We start from the raw sequence: 23778 nt of genomic DNA on the forward strand, positions 1-23778 counted from the left end.
GATTGCTTTGGTCCCTTTCCCCCTCTCTCTATGCCCCTGCTGGGCATAGAAAGATGGGGAAAGATCAACCCAAGCCACCCCCGAGTCCCAGGGGTGGGTTTCCCTTCTGGCAGGCTTTATCAAGCCACTAGAAGGAAAAATCCCTCTTTGCTTATGCCCTTGAGAAACAGCTGATCCGCAAGGGCATAAGCAGGGAATGAAGGGATGAATCTAAAGGGTTACAGTATATTCGTTGCTTCGCATTTGTTGGGGTCTCTGGACCCCAAGAATACAAAGCAACGAATATCTGACAAATAAGGGATATTTATTGAACGTCCTGATTCATTTTTAGATTTGTGCCCATGTCTATACCCTACCTAGGACTTACTTCAGGCTGGGCAATAAACTTTAATTTGAAGCTATGGGTTTAGAGTTACAAATTTCACTTTGCATTTGCTGTGTGGTTATTTTTTTTGTAATGGATCCTCTCAGGATCCATCTTTATTTCTGCCCAGTTTTAGTGCCCTAGCCCAGCCACTTGTCAAGCTACAAATGTGTGAAGCAGCAACAAAATTAAAAGCTGTCTGCAGGCTAAATGATTCACCTAGCTTCAAAACAGACTTGCAAGTAGGAAATGTAATGAGAGTACAGGGAAAACCTAATGGGTTCTTCTTTACTAACACCGGGAATATATGCACAGCAACCTATCCTGTCTTACCATACTTATAGAGGGTAAAATAAATAAGCCTTCAAAGAGTGAAGGACTAGTAACTGTGTTTTGACAAATAATGGACCTGGGCCCCATCCAACTCCATTATTCTATGACCCAGAAGAGTAGAAAGATAAACAGTGAATTTTTCTTGGGCCTGTGTCTCTTCAGTTCTGTCAATTCTTCATACTGTTCTGAAACATTATTGAAAAGGAATCCTAATGAGAATTTAGAAGAATATCTCACTGAAGTCCTAGAAAAGTTTCTGAAAATGCAAGAAAATAATGGATGTGCTTATTATGAGCAAGGAAGGAAAAAAAGCTATTTACATCAAGATGTAGTTGACAATATCCAAAGGTATTCCAGATTTCAGATGAGTCTTGGCAGAGAAGGTGTGCAAAAGACAGACCAGGAAACATTTTCTTTGTTTTTTCTTCAAGACTGACTCAGGCTTGCTCAACAAAAGATGGCTGAAACATTATTTGTGAATGCCTCTAGAATGTCATTTTAAGTATCTTCATGTTACCTGACTTCAGCAACAGCACTAGATGCTGAATAAAACTTAGATATTGTGCATATTTTTGTGTTCTCAGGCAACTCCATGCTTGGTCATTCCTTCCTCCAGTATGGTCACTATACCAACCACTGTGTCAGCTTTTTAGCACTTTGGCTCAAGATAGCGACTCAATCTTCTCCAGTTATGCATGTTCATAGACAACTCATGTCTGGAGCAGCAGCCATATTTTTCCACTCTATTCAGTCCATAAGCCTCCCTGTGGATCCTCATCCACAATGAGAAGCAAAAATAATTAAACTCATGCTATCTTACTTTAGGTACAATACAAGAAGATAAGATTCAGTGGAAAAGACAAGAATGATAGGAAAATGGTTGTTGTGGGTTTTTTGGGCTTTTTGGCCATGTTCTGAACACGGCCAAAGAGCCCAAAAAACCCACAACAACCATTAGATCCCGGCCGTGAAAGCCTTCACGAATGCATGCTATGAAAAGTTGAAAGCAGCAGGAAAAGCAGGAAAAGAGCAGAACCAAACATGAGATGGAATAACCTAATAAAGAACCCACAGGCTTTATTTGCAAGAGCTGAGCAGGCCTGTTAATAACAGGTCCTTTTGGAGGTCACTAATGAACTAATTGTGGCCTCTGAGGGCAAGGAAGAGAAAATATACAGACTTCAGAGCAAGAAAGAGTAGGAATGTGACTATTTTTGTAGGGATGTACAGTATATTGGATTTTACTATATGCACTCATAAAGGTGAATTATATGACCAATGTAATATAACAGTGAAGGTAATGGAAACAGGGCTTTGTGTAAAATGCTCAGACAGCTGGTTCAGCATCTCTCAGTGTAATCCCCTAAATTATAAACATATATTCATGCATCAGGAAAAAAAAAACAGCAGACACCACATTAAATCTAGCTGAACAGTGTACTAGCACTGGATAGAACTGACTACAGCAGTCACTTAGGTCTAGGTAGCAATTTGTCTGCCAGCATTTGGAATGTCTGGGAATTTGTTACAGAAATAAATATATGCTGCTGTCTTCTGAAAAACTGCAAATAAATTCTAGAGCTGGGATCTTGCATTTATTTCACATAGGATTGGTAAGTCTGAAAATACCTGTGCAAGTTTTCAGATAGTGATGGTTTTGTAATATGCTAAACATAGATACTATACATTCTTTCAGCATTAAAATGGCATTAAATGAATTCTAACCTTGACTGCTTCAGAAATCTAAATCAGAAAACAGGGAAAGCTTAGATATAACTTTCTTCAGGCTTTTTGTTCATTAGCTAGTGGCATACTCTAATGATAGAGGGTACAAGAAAATGGTGATGGTGATTATCATGAGGGTATTACAGTGATGATGATACTGCTTCTTCATTATGATCCCCATATGTAGAGCCACAGTCATGGCCAAAAATATTTGCACCCTTGCAATTCTGTCAGAAAATGCAACCCTCCCCTCAGAAAATCGTTGCAGTTGCAAATGTTTTGGTACTCACGTGTTCATTTCACTGGTTTGCTTTGGAACAACATAAAAAATAGAAAAGGAAAGTCAAATCTGATACAATCCCACAAACAAATCCAAAAATGCACTGGCCAAAATTATTGGCACCCTGTCTAAATTGGAAGAAATAATTGTTTTTCAAGCATGTGATGCTCCTTTAATTTGTATTTAGACATACCTGTCACAAGTAAGAGGTGTGGGCAATACAGTAATCACACTTGCAACCAGTTAAGATGGAGAAAAGTTGACTAAACCTTCGTGTTGTGTGTGACACTGAGCAAGGAAAAAAGAATAAAGTGTAAAGAGTTGTCTGTGGATCTGAGAGAAAAAATTATGGAAAAACATCGACAATCTCAAGGCTACAAGCCCATCTCCAGAGATCTTAATGTTCCTGTGTCCACTGTGCGCAATATCATCAAGAGGTTTACAGCTCATGGCACTGTAGCTAACCTCCCTGGATGTGGACGGAAGAGCAAAATTCCTGAAAAAGTACAATGAAGGGTTGTTTGAATGGTGGCTACAGAACCCAGATTAACTTCCAAACAAATTTAGGCTGATCTGCAGACACAGGATACAACAGTGTCACCTCACACTATCTGTTGCCATCTGAATGAAAAGGAACGCTATGGTAGGAGACCCAGAAGGACACCACTGCTGACACAAAGGCATAAAAAAGCAAGACAGGAGTATCTGACAATCCTCCTGGCAGGATGTCCCAGAATCCTTCTGGGACAGATGAGATAAAAGTATTTATTTATTTATTTATTTATTTATTTATTTATTTATTTATTTATTTATTTATTTATTTAAGTTTATTTTATTTATATCCAGCCTATCTGGTCATTGCGACCACTCTAAGCGGCTAAAAGTATTTGACCAAACTACTTGACCAAAAAGTAGAGCTTTTTGGTCAAGGACATCATGGCACTGTTTACAGAAAAAGAAATGAGGCATTCCAAGAAAAGAACACAGTCCCTACAGTCAAACCTGGTGGAGGTTCAAATATGTTTTGGGGTTGCTTTGCTGCTTCTAGCAGTGGATACCTTGACTGTGTGAATTGTATCATGAAATCTGATGACTACCGCAGAATTTTGGGGCACAACGTAGTGGCCAGTGTCCGAAAACTGCATCTCCACCAGAGGTCATGGGTCTTCCAGCAGGATGGGTCTTCCAGCAGGAAGACCCATGACCCAGAGGTCATGGGTCTTCCAGCAGGTTCCAGCAGAACCAAAACACACTTCAAAAAGCACTCAGAAATGCTTACGAACAAAGCGCTGGAGAGTTCTGAAATGGCCAGCAATGAGTCCAGAACTGAATCCCATAGAACTGTAGAGAGATCTCAAAACAGCAATTGGGAGAAGGCATCCTTCAAATCTGAAGGCCCTGGAGCAGTTTGCAAAAGAAGAGTGGTTCAAAATTCCAGTAGAGAGGTATAAGAAACTCATTCATGGTTACAGGAAGCGATTGATTTCAGTTATTTTTTTCCAAAGGGGGTGCGACCAAATATGAATTTAAGGGTGCCAATAATTTTGCCCAGTGCATTTTTGGGTTTCTGTGTGAGAGTGTATTGGGTTTCTGTGTGGGACTGACTTTTCTTCTGTTTTTTGGTGTTGTTCCAACGCAAACCAAAGAAATGAACATGTGAGTACCGAAACATCTGCAACTGCAACCATTTTCTGAGGGAAGGATTGCATTTTCTGACAGAATTGCAAGGGTGCCAATATTTTTGGCCATGACTTTATGTGTCTGCAGAGCAAAAGTTCCTGTTCATGTACAGGCTCTCCATGCAGATTCTTAACATGCATGAATGTTTGTATCAGAATTTTGTTTCACAAAATTAATTGGACAAGAAATAGGATTTTTTTTGTCCCTGTGGAAGTTGTAATTCTTCATTTTTATGTAAAATTATTTATCATCTAATACTGAAAGTAAGGATCCCAAAGATGTAAGACCAGGTATCATCTTCTCTTTTCACCACTATGTGTTTGTTACAGCAGCCTAGTAAGGCTTTTTTGTGTCATAATGAAATCATGCACTAGGCCTATTTTCCAAACACATTTAAGGATCAATAAATAATTCTGTTAGCTGCCAGCCACTTCCTTCTGAGGTGCTCCTTTTAGTTGCTTTATACATCCTTGTGTTACATCTGTGTCAGACAGGACATCTTTAATCGATGCTTATTAATTCAGCGAACTTTTGTATGGTAACAGTGAATCAACTTTCTCTAAGCAACATTGACAGTTATCTCTGGTCTCTCACAATGAGAAGGATCCCATTCTGCACACTGGTTGATAGTATAAACTTATGTTCTTCTTCCTACATTGTTTTAGAAAGTCTCAGGTTTAGGACATTGCCACTGGCAGGAGATAAGAGAGAACCATTTTCTCTATTTGATGCAGTCCCAAGCCCCCTCTTTCCCTGTAGTCTGCAAAGTTTCTGGGGCTAATGATAAATCACACTCTGCCTTATATCCAAAGACATATTTAGACAGCATCATCAGATGGGTTGGAAAATAATTATTTGTCCACTGATAAACATGAGCTGGTAACCTCTCTGATAAATTACTATTGCGCACTATCTGTGCAGTTGCCTTGAAAGTCAATTGGAAGGTTATCTATCTGTTGAAGAGGGCAAAGAGGAGGACTGATAACACTAGTCACTACAGATTTGTCCTGGTTTCCTAATTCCGCCCCCCCCAGGGCCTGATCCAAGATGTTGATTATATTTATAAAATTTGGAGTTATGACTAATTAATACCTGACATTCTATCAGGCCCAAACAAAAGAAAAATAAAATATAAAGACAAAAATGTTGTGGCACCTTGAAGACTAACTGCTCTATATTAATGTGAGCTTTCATTAACAAGTCCACTTCATCAGACATGAGAGCGGGCTTACTTTGCCCATGAATACACTGAGAATGAGGTGTTCTCAATATGTTTGGCATACAGAGTGAACAGACAAGGGGATAAAATACATCCTTGTCTGACAATTTTGCTTATGGGAAATAATTCGGTTTCTCCATATTTCATCCTAACAATTGATTCATGCCCTGAATATAGGATACACATCTGGGCGATAAATTGTAGCATTTAAAAAACATGGGCCACATGGTAAAAAGGCTTTGCTGTAATCTATTAAGCACAGAGTGATTTTCTTCTGAAATTCTTTGACACACTCCAGTAGCCAACATATTGACAATTTGACTTCTAGTGCCTCTTCCTTGTTTGAATCCTGTTTTAACACTGGGCATCACTTGTTTACATGTATGGTAAAATTGTCTGTTACAAAATGTTGAGCATCAGTTTGCTTGCATGGGAAACTAATGCAATAATTTTAAAATTATGACACTTTGGCATCTCCTTTCTTGGGGATTGGAAGGTACATTAAATATTTCTAGATTATGAGTAACTGTTTTGTCTTCTATATATATTTGTATATTTTTGTTAGGATTTGGATTGATTTATGTTCCATATTTATATACATATTCTTGTTAGGATTTGGAAAGATTCAGTCTCTACTATAACAGCTTTCACTTTGCTTTCTAAAACCGCAAGTTCTTCATCCCAGGATTCTTCTTCAAAGGAATCTATCATTCTTGCATCTCTTCTATATAGTTCTTTAGTATACTGCTTATAACTAATACTGTATTATCTTACCGGGATACAATGAAGATACTTCTTTACTGGCCTTTCAGCATCCCTAATCTTGGTTCAAATTTTACTTCATTTTTTTTTTTTGAATTAATGGAAGAGATTTCTTTTCCCCCGGTTGTTCTTTATTTATTTTGCACTCATTATTGTAACAGTTCTGTTTGTACTATGAGAATTTTTCCTTGATAATACCCCTTTTTTCAACCCACAGTTCTTCTGGTTCAAAGTCAACTGAATTTAGTAATACAAATCTACTCTTTATATGGACTTTAAATTCACTAGGAATGTTATGCAAATTATACTTTGGGTGTCCCACAGGATTAGATGCTTTCTTCTTCAAAATTTCCCAAAACATTACTCTCCAGAGAGACTGTATTGTAAGAAAATCTTAAGGAGAGAATAAGAATTAGCCATTTTCCCTTTCTTAGAGATTGTGAAGCTGCAAAATTGACATCCCTAAAGTCATCATCAAGGAAAAAATATTTGTCCTCCAGCAATTGTCTAACCCAGCATTTTGAATGATGCTGTACAGAAAAGATATCCTACAGCTCACTGCACACAGAATGAGACAACGTGGTCAGGTGAGACATCTCCCTTACCTCAGATGACAACTAACGTGATAATACATAGCAGAACATCTGGAGCGAAGTAGAGACATACAATCAATCAATCACATTACTAGGGCAAAACAGAGAAGACAAGGGAGGCTTACCTAAAACCAACAATTGGGCATTCCTTGCAGATGTTGCACTTAGCCTGATGCTTTGCTGTTTCTGCAGCTGCCACTCGGTGCAGAACAGGCAGCCACACCACTGACTGAGGCTCCAGACGCATCCAGTCTATGAACTCTTTGACACCAATTTCTGGCTTATTGTTATTCTGGTAAGTTAAAAAAATATTTTAATATTCATTTTTTAACTACACTATTTTCAGAAAGAGGATGTTCTATTGTTGATTCGTTCCAGGTGAGAAAACAATTAGGCTAACACACAACTCATGAAAATGCTACTGCCACTAACATTCAATGAAGTAAAAGGGGGCAGAAATCATAGTCCTTTAAGCTAATGATCCAGTGCACAGGAAACAAGTTTCTTAAACCAGTATATGCAACAAGCTTGTGATACTGCAGCCCTGTTCAGATGGATTAGAATAACGTAACTGTCTCAGGAGACACAGATGTTGGACGGAAGCAATGGTAGTCTCTCAGCCATTCCTCTTGAGTACCACGAGCATTATCTTGGAGTACTCTTTCTCCTCTACCCCTTAAACTGGTTTGCAATCTTCAAGTGTTACCAGAGTTGAAGTACAATTCAACAGCCAGCCCAATTGGCTTCTATATATAGAAAGAGGCAGGCAATGTTTTCATCATCATCATCATCATGTGCCTTCAAGTCAATTCTGACTTACAACGACCCTTTCCAGAGTTTTCTATATAGAGAATACTTAGAAGTGGTTTACGTATTCCCTTTTTCTAGTAGCACCCTGGAACTGGGCCCACGGAGAATCGAATTCTCAACTTCTGTCTCCACAGCCAGATATCTAAACTACTGAGTTATCCAGCCAGCTGGCACCCCTTTTCCCCTTTGTGAAAGCTGTTCATGTGTTCAGCCTGAATGCCTGAAGAATGAAGTGGGGAGTGCATGAGAAAGCCTCCTTCCCTGGTAACTTTTTTCCTATGGGAGAGAGCATCAGATTTTTGCAGAAGCTCAGAAATCCCCATGTGACCAGTTCTGCGATAGCTAGTGCTCCTTACTTTGTTGAGACATCTATGATCACCTTGCTGAACAGAGTGCCCATTCAGACCTCCACTCTGAATGCAATCAGATCTGAAGCTGACTCCACAGAAACAGACCAAATGTACAGAAACTGCCCCCTGCTTCCACTTGTTGATTTTGAATGCCTGAATACACAGCTTGTGTGGCTAAGAAATCATTGGAACAAGCTACTGTACTCTACTGAGCCGTAATTCTTATTTTGCATAAAATGGAACAACAAACACAAACACTTCTGCTTGGCTTTTGCAGCACCTCCCTGTGAAAATTCCAGCTCTCGCACGCATGAGAAGCATTCACAAAGCAATTTCTGAGTTATTGTTTAAGGTCTAGCTTTCTTTTCTTTTTTATTATTTTAAAAAAGCAAGAGCAATTCATAATTTATATATCACAAAGTAATAACACCATTTCTTTTACCCTGACTTTACAGATGAATGACTTTAATAATTATCTGGATGGCTAATTTGCAGGTAGCTCTAATACCCCTATTATGATTTTCTTGTTTCTTTAAAAGAGGCAGTGTCCATGACTGCGAGAAATGGCTTAAATGAGCATTTCTGAATGTCATATGTTTAAAGCAGCCAGAAGTGAATGCAAGTCGAAATTATTACCTGTTGGAAACAGCTACGGACGCTGGGTTCAATATTGCTACCTCCAAAAGCAGCTACCTCACCCAGCTGCCGTGGGATTTGAATAGCATCATGAAGCAATAAGCCAAGCTGCCTCTGGTCACACATTTCTGTAGGCCCTGCTACTTCCTTGAAGAGATCTGGAATTAAAACCAAGAAAAGAAAAAGCTATCTCTTTTTATTTTTAGATTAATAATTTTAGCAGGAACTCTATTTTCTGCACATGCTCAACATTTTTGTGGTTCCAGGGTAACTTCAAAGCATAGAATTATTTCTTAGTAGGTATATTAGAAGTGCTAACCTGAGAATCTGGATTATATTACATTTCCACACCTACAGTACAATCAAAATACTTGTTCTGCTACAGATTAATTTTTGCTATCTCCCCTACTGACAATCATTTACAATAAGGTAAACCACATGACTGAAAACACTGGTATTACTAGTTACTGTTTTCAGTACAATCTGTCTGCAACTTCTCCTTCTTAATATTCTACTCTAAATTTGGAGAGAAGGAAGGGCTCAGCTAGGGTCTTCTTTTGCCTCTTGAACCCACATTGCCGTCATTGTTAATTAAAATAGATTAAAACAGGTGTTCTCTTGTGAATGTTGGTTACAAATACACTGGGAAATGTATTGGGCTGTGATAATACATAATATGAGATTCCACACCTCCCACAAGCAAGGGCATCACAAATTTTGTTTCTATATCATAGCTATAAATCTGTAGAGACACTTTGGGATTGTCGTCATTTCTTTAAATTCTTAATCTTTGAAAAAGCCTTGCAACAGTGGAAGTTAAGAAACAATTTATGCCATTTATTTTGAAATCCAATATATCAGAAAATATTCCACTTGCATTAGCTTATTCATTCACAAAACATAGTACCCAAGGGGAAGAAGATATATAACATGGCTCAGAAGAACAGACTTTCATTATGCAACAAGATATAAAGCATATTTGGGGTTTCAGTGTTTTAGCAAAGAAATGGGAGATTTTGAAAGAAATTGATCTTTTTTAAATGTAAGGAACATTTTGAAGTAAAACAACAAACAGTAACATATTGTTCTACTCTGTGGCTCACACAAACTCACAATATCTGTATTAATAAGACAGCATCTGTATTAAATAGCAAATTCCACTTAAATGCTTCTTGTAATTCTTCTTCTATAAAGCAAAAAATAAAAACGTGGTTTGTAAAAAGGAACACAGGATCATTACCTCAGGTTCTTGAGAGACTATTCATGATTAGTTTGGTCATTATTCTTGTTTCATTTTGTATGGCTAATTGCCTGTGCCTCTGCACACTGCCCTAGTATCCATAACATAGAGGGGTAGTTTAGAGACACTTTGCTAAATGGATAAATACATTTATCTCGGAGCTCAAACTCAATTTCTGTTGTATTTTCAAAATTTCCTTCAGATTTCCTTGCCAAAAATTATATTATAGCTATTGAATTAAATGTGACAAAGCTGAAATATAATAATAATGAGGATGGTGATGATGTGTTATTAAGTCAATTCTGACTTAAGGAGACATGTTCCAGAATTTTCTAGACAGATAGTACTCAGAAGAGGTTTACCATTCCCTCCTGCTGGGGGCACCCTGGGTATGTGTAGCTTGCCCACAGTCACACAGGCTGGCTGTACTAGCAGGAGACACAATGGGGAACTGAACTTCCAATCTCTGGCTCCACAGCCAGATACCTAACTGACTAAGCTATCCAGTCAGCAAAAAGAAAACTATACATCATATCAATTATGATCTATCTGCCATCCTAGGGAGAAATATGATTTTCAGTTTTGATTTTATTGTGTACTGGAAAATATTACACTTCCCTTACAATAGCATAATTCCGGACAGTGACCAGACAAGAAGCAACAAGGATGTTACAGGTACCTGGGTGGTGATGGGAGGTAGGGAACTTTTACACACTTAAGTAATTTCTAAGCAAATCGGCAACTCAATGGATTCCACATCTAATCTACTTCGAGCTTGGTACTTCTGGTATTGGGCAATATATGTTCACAGCATCTTGTATCTAAATAGTTACTTGGTGGAAACTGAAGTTAGAGCATTCCTCAAGTTCAAATATCAGAACAAAATTGCGCTGAAAAGTCACCTTATTTAACTGACGAGGAGTACAGTGGCACACACCTCTGCAATAGTGTTATCAGACACATACACCTTCTCCAATTAACTCTGGTTCACTCTTTACTGCTTACTGCTCCCATAAACTGAACACACACACACGTGTTTAGTTTATGATGTATATCACAACAAAGAACTAATTATTCTAAATTGTGTTGAATAATTAACATTTCCAGACTTCCACCCAAGCCAGCTAGCATCTCTGGTAGTTTCTGCTGGAATGTGTGTCACCTGTAGTTCCCCTCCATCCATGTCACTATAAAAGCCAATGACAGCTAGAAAGTTCACTGTCACTTCTTTTGCTAGAATAAGCCTGAACCATGTATGTTTTGGGTAAATAAAGAACACAATACGGAAAGTATACTCACATCTGTATTTTTCTTCTAGAAGGCCCTTAGAAAGAGACATTAAGCCAATCTTCAGAGACTGCACTCTGATTTTTCCAGTCCGACCACTATTAAGAAAACAAAGTAAAACACTAGGTAGGAGGATAATTCAAATTCCCCAAATGCTGCCAAGAATACCTGGTGTATTTTAATTCTCAGACATTAGCTGCTAATCATATCAATAAATCTCTTTTACAAATGTTCCTCAGTACTAGCACAAAATATTTACTTTATGTATAAACATGTCAAATTAATTGTAATATATTCAAGTACAGGAGTGTAGCATCACAGCATGTTCTAATAATGTGATACATACGGTTTGCGCACAGCTGGGAGGCACATTACACAGTATGAGATATTGACTATGGTAGACTCAAGTTATACTATTTAGAGGTAGATTAATATTTTTCAAAAGATTGTTTGCCTAATCTGTGCTTTAAAATACTTTGATATATACAGGGTATAAAAGTCAGAAACACAGAGAGCTATTGCAGTGTGTCCTTTTTATTCAGGCAGTGTGACTTTTAATACCTGAAAGCCTAATGGTCAACAAAGGATGTGTGATATGACAACCATATGGAAAAACACTCCTTGACATTTACTGTATTTTAATAGAATAAAACCTGTGAAATTGAGAGAGTAGTAAACTTAGAAATTTCAAAATATCTTTTGAAGGTTTTACAAGCTCCTTCTCTCAGATTTATATGTCTATGCACTCCCCTGATACTCATAATTCTAGGTGCTATTTTTATTCCACAGGGGGGAAAAATCGCACACTGCTTTTTAAACCTATTTCGGCTTAAAAAGCAGCTCACCATTTTAATAAGAAGCTGCATAAGACCGAGCAGTGACAAAAACCAGTTTTCTCAGAATGTCTTTTTATATTAAATTTACAAATAACTTTTTATGCTTCTAGGCAATTTCTGGAAGAAATATGCTTTCCAGAGGAGGTATAATCTAACATGGAGATGGCAATGTCAGGAACACCTCCAAGTGCAGGTGTGCTTTTCTCAGTCATGGCTCTAACCACAAGTTCTTTACAAAATGCTTAATTTCTTTTTTTTTAAGGAATCAGCTAATTACAAAGGCTATTTATATTTTACAAACTGGAAGAAAAACCATAATCTGTAACAAAAATAATTATCGGCTCTTGAATACCATGTTTCAATGGATGTGAGTCTCAGCTGGTATTGTGCTGCCAGTACAAACAAATAAAACCCAAGAGTATTATTAAAACCCATTATGTATTATGACAGTCTTTGAATCCATGCTACCACAATGTTATTGCTCTGTTTTAATTGGCACAAGAAAATACATATATATTATAGGCAAGATTTACTGCATAATCTCTATTTGTGTTTACAATGTCATGACTTACGATTAATTGGCTTCCTACAGCCAAGGAAAGACAGGATTATAAAATCTGCTGCTTTATCTATACTTGCAGGATCCTTTATCCTATAACTCTGTATCAGTGAGCCAAATATGTACAATATTTTTGCAAATTCAAATTGATAGGTCACCAAAGACAGCAATTGTTTTTTTTCCCCATAGGAGGACTAAACCATCAGAATGAAGGCCTTTTATTGCACAGTAGTTTGTTGCACACTATCCAAGAAAGAAAAAAAAAGCAATCTACAGATTAAGCAATATTCTGATTTACTCAAACACTACTATATATAAAGGGTTGGACCCAGAATTCTACTCACAAAAAGATAATGTTTCAGGATTGTGACCTATTCCCTGCTTCATGCACATACCAAGAAGCTTTTAAAAAAAGTCTGACACACCTTAGGGAACAGCCTGGAGGCAACCTAGTTGACTACAGAGCATGACAGGAAAAATTCTCATGACTACCATCATTTTCATTCAGTTACACATCTGCTGGAATCCAAGGATTTTCTATTTATAGAAGACAGCCTTAGGAACCAACACAATAATTCCAGCTTAAATTATGTATTATTTCATGCATGTATTATTTTAATTTAGAAGTAATTCCGAATAAGAACATTTTACAACACCCACATTGGCTTCTTTCCGCCGTATCCACAGTGTTAAAGCAGTGGGGCTGCTAGGGAACACATCAAGCCAATTCTGTTTAAATTACATTGGCTACCAGTTGCTGCCCGAGCCCAATTCAAAGTGCTCGTTTTGACATATAAAGCCCTAAACGGCTTGGGCCCTAGATACTTGAAGGACCGCCTCCTTCCATATGAACCTACCCTGCTATTAAGATCTAGCCAGGGGGCCCTTTTGAGAGAGCCTCCGTCAAGGAGATAAGAGGGATGGCTTGTAGACAAAGGGCCTTTTCGGCAGCTGTCCCCAGACTATGGAATGCCCTCCCAATTGAATTTGTCTAGCAGAAATGCTGATGACTTTTCAGCACCAGGTCAAAACATTCCTGTTCCAGAAGGCTTTTAATTGAAATAATATCAACCGTGGGTCCTAAAGGCAATTTTAGAGTATATATTTTTGTTGTATTTTAATTGTTGTAAGCGGCCCAGAGACCCCTGGGTAGTGTGGGCGGCATATAAATTAAATAAAAATAAATAAATAAATAACCATGGATTAGAATCACAACATCCCAAGTCTTTAAGACTTACAGACAGGATCTCTCTTACTGTTTTGCACAAAAATGTCTCTCTTTCTGGGAATCATTCATTATACTATATATTTGCAACTGCAACAATTTTCTGAGAGAAGGGATGCATTTTCTGACAGAATTGCAAGAGTGCCAGTATTTTTGGCCATGACTTTAAAACTAGGGCAATGGTTTCCAATTTTGGGTACCCAGATGTTATGGGACTGTAAGTCCTAGAAATTCTGGCCAGAACAGCTCGTGGTGGAGGCTTCTGTTATATCAGCTGTTTTCCATCAGGTGTTGCTGTCCAATAATATCTAGGGAGCCAAGGCTGGGAACCACTGATGTAGGAGAATGAACATGTCTCCATATTTCTCAAGCATCACACGCAGAGAGTATAACTTATTTGGCATATATCCTTACCTTTTGCCTAATTGTGCATCAAAGTTATATGAGATGTTATATGAAATATTTATCTTACTAGTGCCTAAACACAAGACAGACTATCAACATGGGTAGCCTACAGATATGGGGAGCAAATGATGATTAGAAAACCATACTACATCTCCCATAGAAATTCAGTACTATAATACACATTCCTAATCTTTCCCCTAACTGTTGAAAGTCTGAATCTATCCCCTATCTTGTATCCTTCTCTTAACTGCACCATCAGCTTATTTCATTCCATCTTCAACCACTTAAATAAAACACTTACACATTTCTGAAGTACAGCTCAAGTGAGGTCAACCATTACTTGATCCCTATGTGGAACTATGCTATGGATTTCCTTAAAGAGAATTTTGCATGGCCATAATCCACAACTGTTTTCCATCAGGTGTTGAGATATACAAATTCTCAGGCCACTGCAGAAATAGCTCAGCATTCCAACTCCCGTGTTTTGTGCTCCTGAAGGAGAGGAACTTGAAAACAGTAGTCTCAGGATCAAACTTTACAAAGATGTGGGAGATTCATAATGATGTATCCCAACCTTCCTGTTTATGCTTAAAAGCAACCCTAGGAAATCAGACCACAACACTGTGGGAAACAGGTTAAACTTTTCAACCTATGATCTGAACTTCCTTCTCCTGGAAATGCTACTATTAGCTCATGGGAAAAATATACCACCTCTTTTTTGGAAAGAGTTAGAAATGTCCATAGATCCAGTCATTGATCTCTTTGTCAACTTTGGCCCTAAATTAAGAATATGGGAAGGGCAAGAAGAAACTGCAAAACAATTTCGTCAAGGGGCTGAGGGTGCTTATTCAGAGCTGTGCACAACACAGAAAAATGGTTCCGCAAATAAACAGGCACAGGGCCAGGGAGATAAGATGGTAGCACCTGCATTCCAGACATGGCTTTGGCATTATCTGTAGGCTACAGCTCTTAAAGGATACTTGAAATTACATCCCACTGCAGGTGATTCTGTTAATTGAGCCAGTTTTCTTTCTGTTCCCCACTGTGTATTCCCAATATCACATGGTTCTTCAAACTCTTTTCTCCTCGTTCCACTTCCTTTTCTTTCTCCATCTTTTTTTCTAGAACTCCTTCTTTGTCCCAGCTCCGTATGCTTCCTACTTAGCCTCCCATGCTTTTATGCCTAACTTTCTTTGTTGAGATCAATGGCAACTATGCACTCAGTATCCCAGTCGCCATGGGACATCGCACAATGGCTTCCTACCTACAAATGCTTAATAGATTTAAGAATGAGTTATTGGTAATACAATCTGCTTCCTCAGATCTTCAGCTCAAAGGATATAGTAACTATTAACTAGGTTTTTAAGTCCCTCTATCTCTTTAATAAAGTTTGTTCTCTGCCCATAAATGATGGGATAATATTAATACGTAAGTGCCATCCAACCAACACTGATTGCTGGGTATTAAGAAGTCAGAAATGGTTTACTAGTCCCTCCTTCTGGTAGCACTCTGGGACTAGATAGCTCACACCAGGCTACACAGGTGGCAGGGCACATAACCCAATTAGCCACACATGCCCCATGTGATCTCATGTAGCCCCTTTCCTGGGAGGCGCAGCCGGGATTTGAACACCTTGGCCCTGGCAAACCCTGTGCTTCAATCTCCTGAATTATATCAGTTGTAAAGATGGGGCGCTTCGGAAAAGTTTGCAGAGAGAGACTGACAGAGGCTAACTTTCTTGCTCCTTCCCTCACCCTGAAAAATACTCCTCCTGGAAGTCAAAGAATTCTGCGCAATGGATGGATTGTAGTGCCATCAAAGCTGAGGAGATGTGAACAGAGAAGTAAAATTCAGGAGGCAATTTCCATGAGCAGAGCTGCCAAAGCAAAGAGGCAGGTGAGTGAGCTTCTGTCAGCAACTTTCTGCATGCTCTTTTTTTAACCGACCTTGTATTTTCAATATAATAGACATAATATTTCTGATAAATTATTTGTGGGGGTAATGTTTTAAGGATGAAATATATTTGCAGAGCAGATGTTAATCAATCATATAACCTTTGCGTCCTTGAAAAACTAAAGTTCAAAGATATTAGAGTTCATTCCTGTTCTGCTCATTGACCTAATACAAGGAATAAATAATTTTTAATGTGACATAAATTTAAGATACAATAGGTGCTGCTGTCAATTGTTTTCATCTAATGTCTTACAAAGGTCATAAACATCAGTAAGCATGTTGTACAGAAAATGTTTCTTCAGTCTCCGATGTTAATTACATTCCAGATTAATAGCATGAGAAAAAACAGATGGCTTTTGTAGGTGGGTCAATTTTTTCAAAAATTGTATATGTCAGTGATACATGCCATGGAAATGTTAAGTGATGAATTAGAGACGAACTAAGGCCATCTGCAATATCATCAGGATAAAGTTGCTTGTAATTTGAGAGCTCTCCAGATAAGGGATAAAATAAGCTAAGGAAGGGAGGGAGGGAAGGAAGGAAGGAAAATCACAATATGTCTGGGAGTTAGAGGAATGCCAAAATTCAAGTCTCGCATACATATTTCTCGTAAGCAGGCACTGTGACTGTTCATATCAGGGCAAAAAGCAAGATACAGACACTGGAGTATTGGAAGATATACTGGCAGCTCTTAGATGTGTATCTTTGATGAAAAGTGAATTCTTCATATCAATCTGTTCACTTTAGGATGACTAGGGACAGAGAGACACTGGAGGCAGGGCTTATAGCAGGTGTGTGCCAAAGCCTCCTCCTCAATGTTAGCTTTCTTGTTAACAAGCCGAGGACCTTGCACAGACCTAATGTCAATGAGTACTGGCAACACTGGGTTTCCAAATCGATCTGCATTATTACTTTTCTTCTATATACCTCACCCATAATGTACTTTTGATGTTTTTATTTCCTTAAATTTTAAATTATTTTTGCAGCAATAAAATTTCTGGGTGAACTGTGCTTTACATGTAGAATAAAGAAAGCTGCTTTATCCCATCAGTCCACTGGGTTGTTTAATTTGTATTGTCTGTACAGTACTGACAACATGATCAGCCAGGCCTTCAAGCAGGAGTTTTTCCAAGCCCTGCCCGGATGAAATACATGATTATATTTCTTGGGTACAGTTATATCCTGTTTTTCCTCCACTGAACTGAAGGCACTGTACATGGCCTTCCTTCTCCTTACATTATTCTTAAAATAAGAGGCTGGTCAGGCTGAGACATTGGGATTGACCTGTATTATCTGCTGAAGGTCCTGGATCCAGGAACAGCAGGAATAGAAAACTGCTATTCTTAGAGCCCCCCTCCCCACCTTTTTAGTCAAAGAAAGTATGTATGTTTTGAACTTGGGGAGCTTTGGGGTGGCCTGGGGGTAGCAAAATTCCCTGGGGGAGGCACATGTGGCCAACAGACCACACTTTGCCCACCTTGCATTGCACTTCACTGAAAACAATAATCCTTAAACTGCATACTGCAACAAGATTGAACTAGTAAAACTTGCTTCTTGTTTGATGTTTAAAATATGTAAGAATATATTGCCAGCTTGATATTCAGTAACAAGATAATGGGAAAATAATAAGCACAGTTTTCATGTCCACAGGACACTGTACAACACTGGACACAACAACTGACTTCTCATTTTAGAGTAGTACTCTTGCTCTAAAAAGTTACATCTTTCCTTTCAAAAGCAGTGTCCAAACTCTCCTAATATTTCTATGATGCATTTCTTACTCCAGCAAATAATCTCCAAATGCATAATTTCAGGGGTCACTCAGATACCTCTATGTAATAATTTTAGACTTACTAAATAAAAGTTGTAATGCAACTACCGGGACATTGAGGTCCAGTGAGGTCTTTCTACAAATTCGTGTTTTAATATATTTTATACAAATAGCAATTGCTTGCCTTCTTCCTTTCTGTTTTTCTCTTTAGTGAACTTAAGTGTTCAGACTGAGGATTCCTTCTTGGTATGTAACTCTCTTGTTCTTGAAGTATGGGCTCATGAAGAAGGAACACATGCTCTGAATTATGTAATTTTGCACTGTCCTAAGTTATTAGACCTAATCTCATTTTGCACAAATTTTCTGAATAGGTGCACTAGGATATTGTTGAAGTCAAGAAGCAGAGCAGTCACTGGTATTTGAAAGATCTGCAGTGTTGACCTCTATGCCTCAGAAATAGATAATGACTTATGGGTTGAACTTATGCAGTGCAAGTACAATGTTCATGCACTTATTAAGTGACTCCACATCTTACAGAGATGTTGCTGCATTCTATAAGGAAAGAGCACAAGGCTAATAACAGAGTGCAACAGAAGTGTGTGTCACACAAAGCAAAGCGACTAATAAATAAGGATTTCCTGAGTTCCACAACTACCATAGGATCACAATGAACATTCTGTCCTACACTTCTGTTCCCAGCCACACATGCTATTGCTGAAACGTGGAGAACATGATATTTCAATGCTCTTACAAGCACTTGTTTCCTGTTATTGACCTCAGGAAGGAAAGATATATGAGTGGATGTGCATTTTATACTTTCCATAACAGCAGACAGAAAAGTAGTGTTCCACACTCATGGACTCAGCAGTACTGAACTGCAAGCAATGTTTGTTCAGTGCTTGACATATCTTACTTACGTATCATAAACGTTCAGCAGCCAATTGAGACACATATCTACACAAAGCGGAACATTCACCAAGTCCTTGTGCTTCTCTTGCAATCCACTGTAAATTGTAGTGAGACAACCGACTACATCTTGAACATTGAGGAGTTGGTCATTTTGGTTCAATTTGTGCTGTTTGAAAGCTTCATTTGTGGCATTTAAGTCCAGTAGGTCCACTGTCAAAACAATATAGGAGAAGAAAAGCAGAATTAATGGCACTTCACTTCATAAAAGTCTACTTCTCTGATTTATTATACAAAAGCCTTGATGGTCAGAAGATTCCTCCTACAGTTTACCTCTAACTATAAACAGATGATAATCCATAATGGTGCTAAATGTTGTAATTATATGTCTACGTAGCTTTTAATGCCCAGCTTTACTAGGACTGAAGAAGTATTCCTATTCTCCAGCTTGCAATGTTAAATGAGATTTGGTGACTGAATAAAATAAAAGAGGTTTTGACAGAAAGCCTAGGGTTAAAAAAAATAAAAATTCATAAAGTAATGGTTAGCATTTCAGTCTACATGATGGCCAGTATGACAAAATGGAGGACCTCTGGGCAAGTGGTGGTTTATCTGGGGAGAGAGATGTTCAGTCCATACTGGATGTGACTGCACTCTCCTTTAACAAACAAATCCATGGTGTTGCGCGGTGACACTCCTGGACTCAGCTTTATTGCTGGAAGCCTAAATAACATCTATGACTAGGAATTGCCTTTCCTAGTTTAGACTGCTACCTCACCTGGCTCTTTTCACTGGGAAACAACAGATAACCAAATTTATCCAGTGATTAACTACGGGATTGGCCTGTGCTATGCATGGTACACTAACATTTTTGAAAACACCAAAAGCTTTCACTGGTTCAAAACAAAGTAACTAAGCTGTTGTCTTTGACTATTCAATAGAAGTATCAGCATTCAAGGAAGTGAATTCATTTTCAGAGGTTCTCCACCAGATCTCCCTGCCATCTTGAATGCCCCATTCAGTCATAGGTTTGGTGCCAAGGAAGAAGTCCCAGTTTCCAGATGATATTCAGAGTTACAATCTGAGCCAAGTATAGGTTCAACTAGAACAGCGATGAGGACTTCCCAGTGCAAAAAGTAAGCATTTAACTTCATGATTCAATATAAATCTAAATAGGAGCCATTTTATTGCACTTACGCCTAATAGTGCTGGATAGACCGTGCAGGCAAATGCACCATTTAAAAATAACTTCATGAATCTAGAAGGAACAATGATGGAACCATGCCATATGCAGGGAAAGGCTTATAGAATCTCACATTTCTGCTATGATATTTTTCTCTTGAATGATGACAAGGCTGTGTGCCAATTCAGAAAACTACACTCAGCTATAATAGCAATTATGGTGAACTAATTATCATCTAGACAATGAGACAGAAGAAAATAGCTGATCGTGAATTTTTCCCCAAGTGGTCTTAAGTTATAGAAACAGACATTTCACAGGGATAAAATGAGTTTAAGCTAGAAGCCAAATGGCAGCAAATTTTAAGAGATATCTTTCATTAGAAATGCTTGGAAATTTAGTATACACTCTCAGTTTCTTAGCATATTTTTCACTGTGTTGTATTTTTACAGATGTGTACAAATTACTGCATACTAGTCGTAGGGAACTGGAGAGCATTTTGTGACGTACAGGATAGAGGCGCAGAAGGACTGGGGATCAACAGAGACATTGCTAAAAAGGCTGCAGTCACAACAACCATAATGCTGTCATTTTTATTTCATGCAAATAGGTCCCATTCTATTCTTCTGTGGAATCCTAGGAGACAGATGTCCATTTTTCTTTATCCAATCAGTATTATACTCTCCCATCATAATGAAAATAAGAATGGGGTTCTTCATTTTCTCCTTATTGGTACATGTATATTATGCTGCTTATGTTCCTTTCTTTGGAAGAAGTTCCTATTAGTTTTGTAAAAGCCTAGGAGGAGAGAGAGAGGGGGGGGGAGCACTTGCAGCAGTGTATAGAGACAGAAAATGTCTCCTCCTCCTCCCCTTCATCACCCTAACATGCTGATCTGCCTCAGGCTAGACACAGAGCCTCAGGTAATCATTGGAGGTACAGTCCTTCTAAAGGGTTCTGCAGTTACAGGGAACTTGAGAGAAACCAGGCCTTCTTGGCAGTTGCTCCTCACCTCTGGAATAATCTTCCTCCTACGATCCGTGCGGCCCCTTCGCTGGGCATTTTAAAAAGCCAATTGAAAACCTGGCTGTTTAGGCAGGCTTTCCCTCCAGTTATTATTTGATTTATTTTTTCTTATATTTTCCATCTTGAATAATTTGATTATTGATGTTTATACCACTGTTATTTTCATAATGTTTTACTACATATGTTGGAAGCCACCCAGAGTAGTCAATTGACTAGATGGGTGGGGTATAGATAGATAGATAGATAGATAGATAGATAGATAGATAGATAGATAGATAGATAGATAGATAGATAGATAGATAGATAGATAGATAGATAGATAGATAGATAGATAGATAGATAGATAGATAGATAGATAGATAGATAGATAGATAGATAGATCCACCCACCCACCCACCCACCCACCCACCCATCCATCCATCCATCCATCCATCCATCCATCCATCATCTGTGCTGGCCCTGGCAAATATAACTATTGAAAGAAATCCCTGCCTTCTTAAAACTACACAGTAAGAGTGAGCTTGACAGATAATATGAACCTCTAAAGTCCAATATCTTCCAAAAATAAATATACTGTATGAACTCTCTTACATTACAAATATAATCTATCTCCCCCCCGAAAAAACCCTTTTCAAAGTTGAACCTCGTTGACGTTGTTTTTCGTGAAGAAGAAAAAATTCCTTCCAACTAGTCCCATCTTGACAGCAACACATATTTAGAAGATAGAAAATAAATATTAGCTAACAGTTGCAACTGTTAAGGCTGTATATGGACAAGGCTGTATATTTATTTATTTATTTATTTATTTATTTATTTATTTATTTATTTATTTATTTATTTAATATCCTGCCTATCTAGTCACTTAAGACCACTCTAGGCGGCTTACTTACTTAGCTATTTTCCCCTGACCTATTTAACTTATATGCAGAATACATCATGCGGAAGGCTGGACTGGAGGAATCCCAAGCCCAAATTAAGATTGCTGGAAGAAATATCAACAACCTCACACATGCAGATGATACCACTCTGATGGCAGAAAGTGAGGAGGAATTAAAGAACCTTGTAATGAGGGTGAAAGAGGAGAGTGCAAAAAATGGCCTGAAACTCAACATCCAAAAAACTAAGATCATGACCACTGGCCCCATCACCTCCTGGGAAATTGAAGGGGAAGATATGGAGGCAGTGACAGATTTTACTTTCTTGGGGTCCATGATCACTGCAGATGGAGACAGCAGCCATGAAATTAAAAGACGCCTGCTTCCTTGGAGGAAAGCGATGACAAACCTTGACAGCATGTTAAAAAGCACAGACATCACCTTGCCAACAAAAGTCCGAATAGTCAAAGCTATGGTTTTTCCTGTCATGATGTATGGAAGTGAGAGCTGGACCTTAAAGAATGCAGACCGTCGAAGAATTGATGCATTTGAATTGTGGTGCTGGAGGAGGCTCCTGAGAGTCCCCTGAACTGCAAGGAGAACAAACCTATCAGTTCTAAAGGAAATCAACTCTGAGTGCTCACTGGAAGGACAGATCCTAAAACTGAGGCTCCAGTACTTTGGCCATCTCATGAGAAGAGAAGACTCCCTGGAAAAGACCCTCATGTTGGGAAAGTGTGACGGCAGGAGGAGAAGGAGATGAGATGGTTGGACAGTGTCATCGAAGCAACCAACATGAAATTGACCCAACTCCGGGAGGCAGTGGAAGATAGGAGGGCCTGGCGTGCTCTGGTCCATGGAGTCATGAAGAGTCGAACACAACTAAACAATGACAATGACGAACAGTTGCAACAGCTAACACTGGATTGTTTCCATCTCTGTTCCTCTGACAAGGAAAGTTTTTCAGAAAAATCTCTGTTTTCATACAAAAGCTGCATCTAACTACTATACAATCCAAGACACACCCAAAGAGCTGGGACAACCTTGATGTCTGTGATATAGCTGACCACAGCATTGAAGAAGTATTTACAGATCCCTAAGAGAATACCGGCTCCTCCAAGAGTCCTACAGAGATATACATACATCCTGGATAAAGACTGGAAGTTTGTCATAGCTGGCAATTAAAGGGTTAATCTCACAATGAAACCAGACAATCATGGACAAGCATTTCAAAATTCCTCTGCGTATCTGAGGATAAGTCTTTTTTTTTTTTAGTTGCAATAATTCCAGGCCATTCCAGCTTGTCTAAATAAGCTTTATTTGTACATTACTTCTTGGTTCCATATTTCAAAAACAGTAAGTTGAAATATATTGAAGGCCATCTTACAGTTGCAGGAAAAACTGCAGGCACAAACACTCAAAATCCATTCTTGTAACTTTTAAAAAGACGTGCTGGTGTCAAGACTTAAGTTGTAGGTTGTTTGAATCCAAAATATGGGAGGAAAATACAGTCAAATATCAGAAAGTTACATTCCTAGAAATATAGGGTTATAGCCTACAAAGGCAAAGAATACACCTCTAACTATTAATATTCTTAAGAATAAGTATATTTAGATACACATAAAATGTTAGTTCTAAGCATATCTAGGTACAATGAAAAACATTTCTAAAAAGTTCACCTAGTCAATTAATCTAAGGAGGAAATTGTCCAGGATTGTTGCTGTTCTTTGATGTCTGCTACCCAAAATAGTGTGTTGTTACTT

General features: G+C 38.3%; 1 protein-coding gene across 9 annotated transcripts in view; it reads right to left on the minus strand.

Annotated features, from left to right (window-relative positions):
* UTRN (utrophin) overlaps nucleotides 1-23778 on the minus strand; it is a 431410-nt gene that overhangs the window by 44426 nt on the left and 363206 nt on the right. For all 9 annotated transcript variants that reach the window (XM_078383278.1, XM_072995753.2, XM_078383279.1 and 6 more), the window contains 4 exons: nucleotides 18946-19147; nucleotides 11292-11377; nucleotides 8753-8910; nucleotides 7082-7248 (listed from right to left, as the gene is read on the minus strand). In XM_078383278.1, the coding sequence (XP_078239404.1) occupies nucleotides 7082-7248; nucleotides 8753-8910; nucleotides 11292-11377; nucleotides 18946-19147 (613 nt within the window). The remainder of the gene's footprint in view (nucleotides 1-7081; nucleotides 7249-8752; nucleotides 8911-11291; nucleotides 11378-18945; nucleotides 19148-23778) is intronic.

Source organism: Pogona vitticeps, chromosome 1 (genome assembly GCF_051106095.1).
Source record: "Pogona vitticeps strain Pit_001003342236 chromosome 1, PviZW2.1, whole genome shotgun sequence".
NCBI lineage: Eukaryota > Metazoa > Chordata > Lepidosauria > Squamata > Agamidae > Pogona > Pogona vitticeps.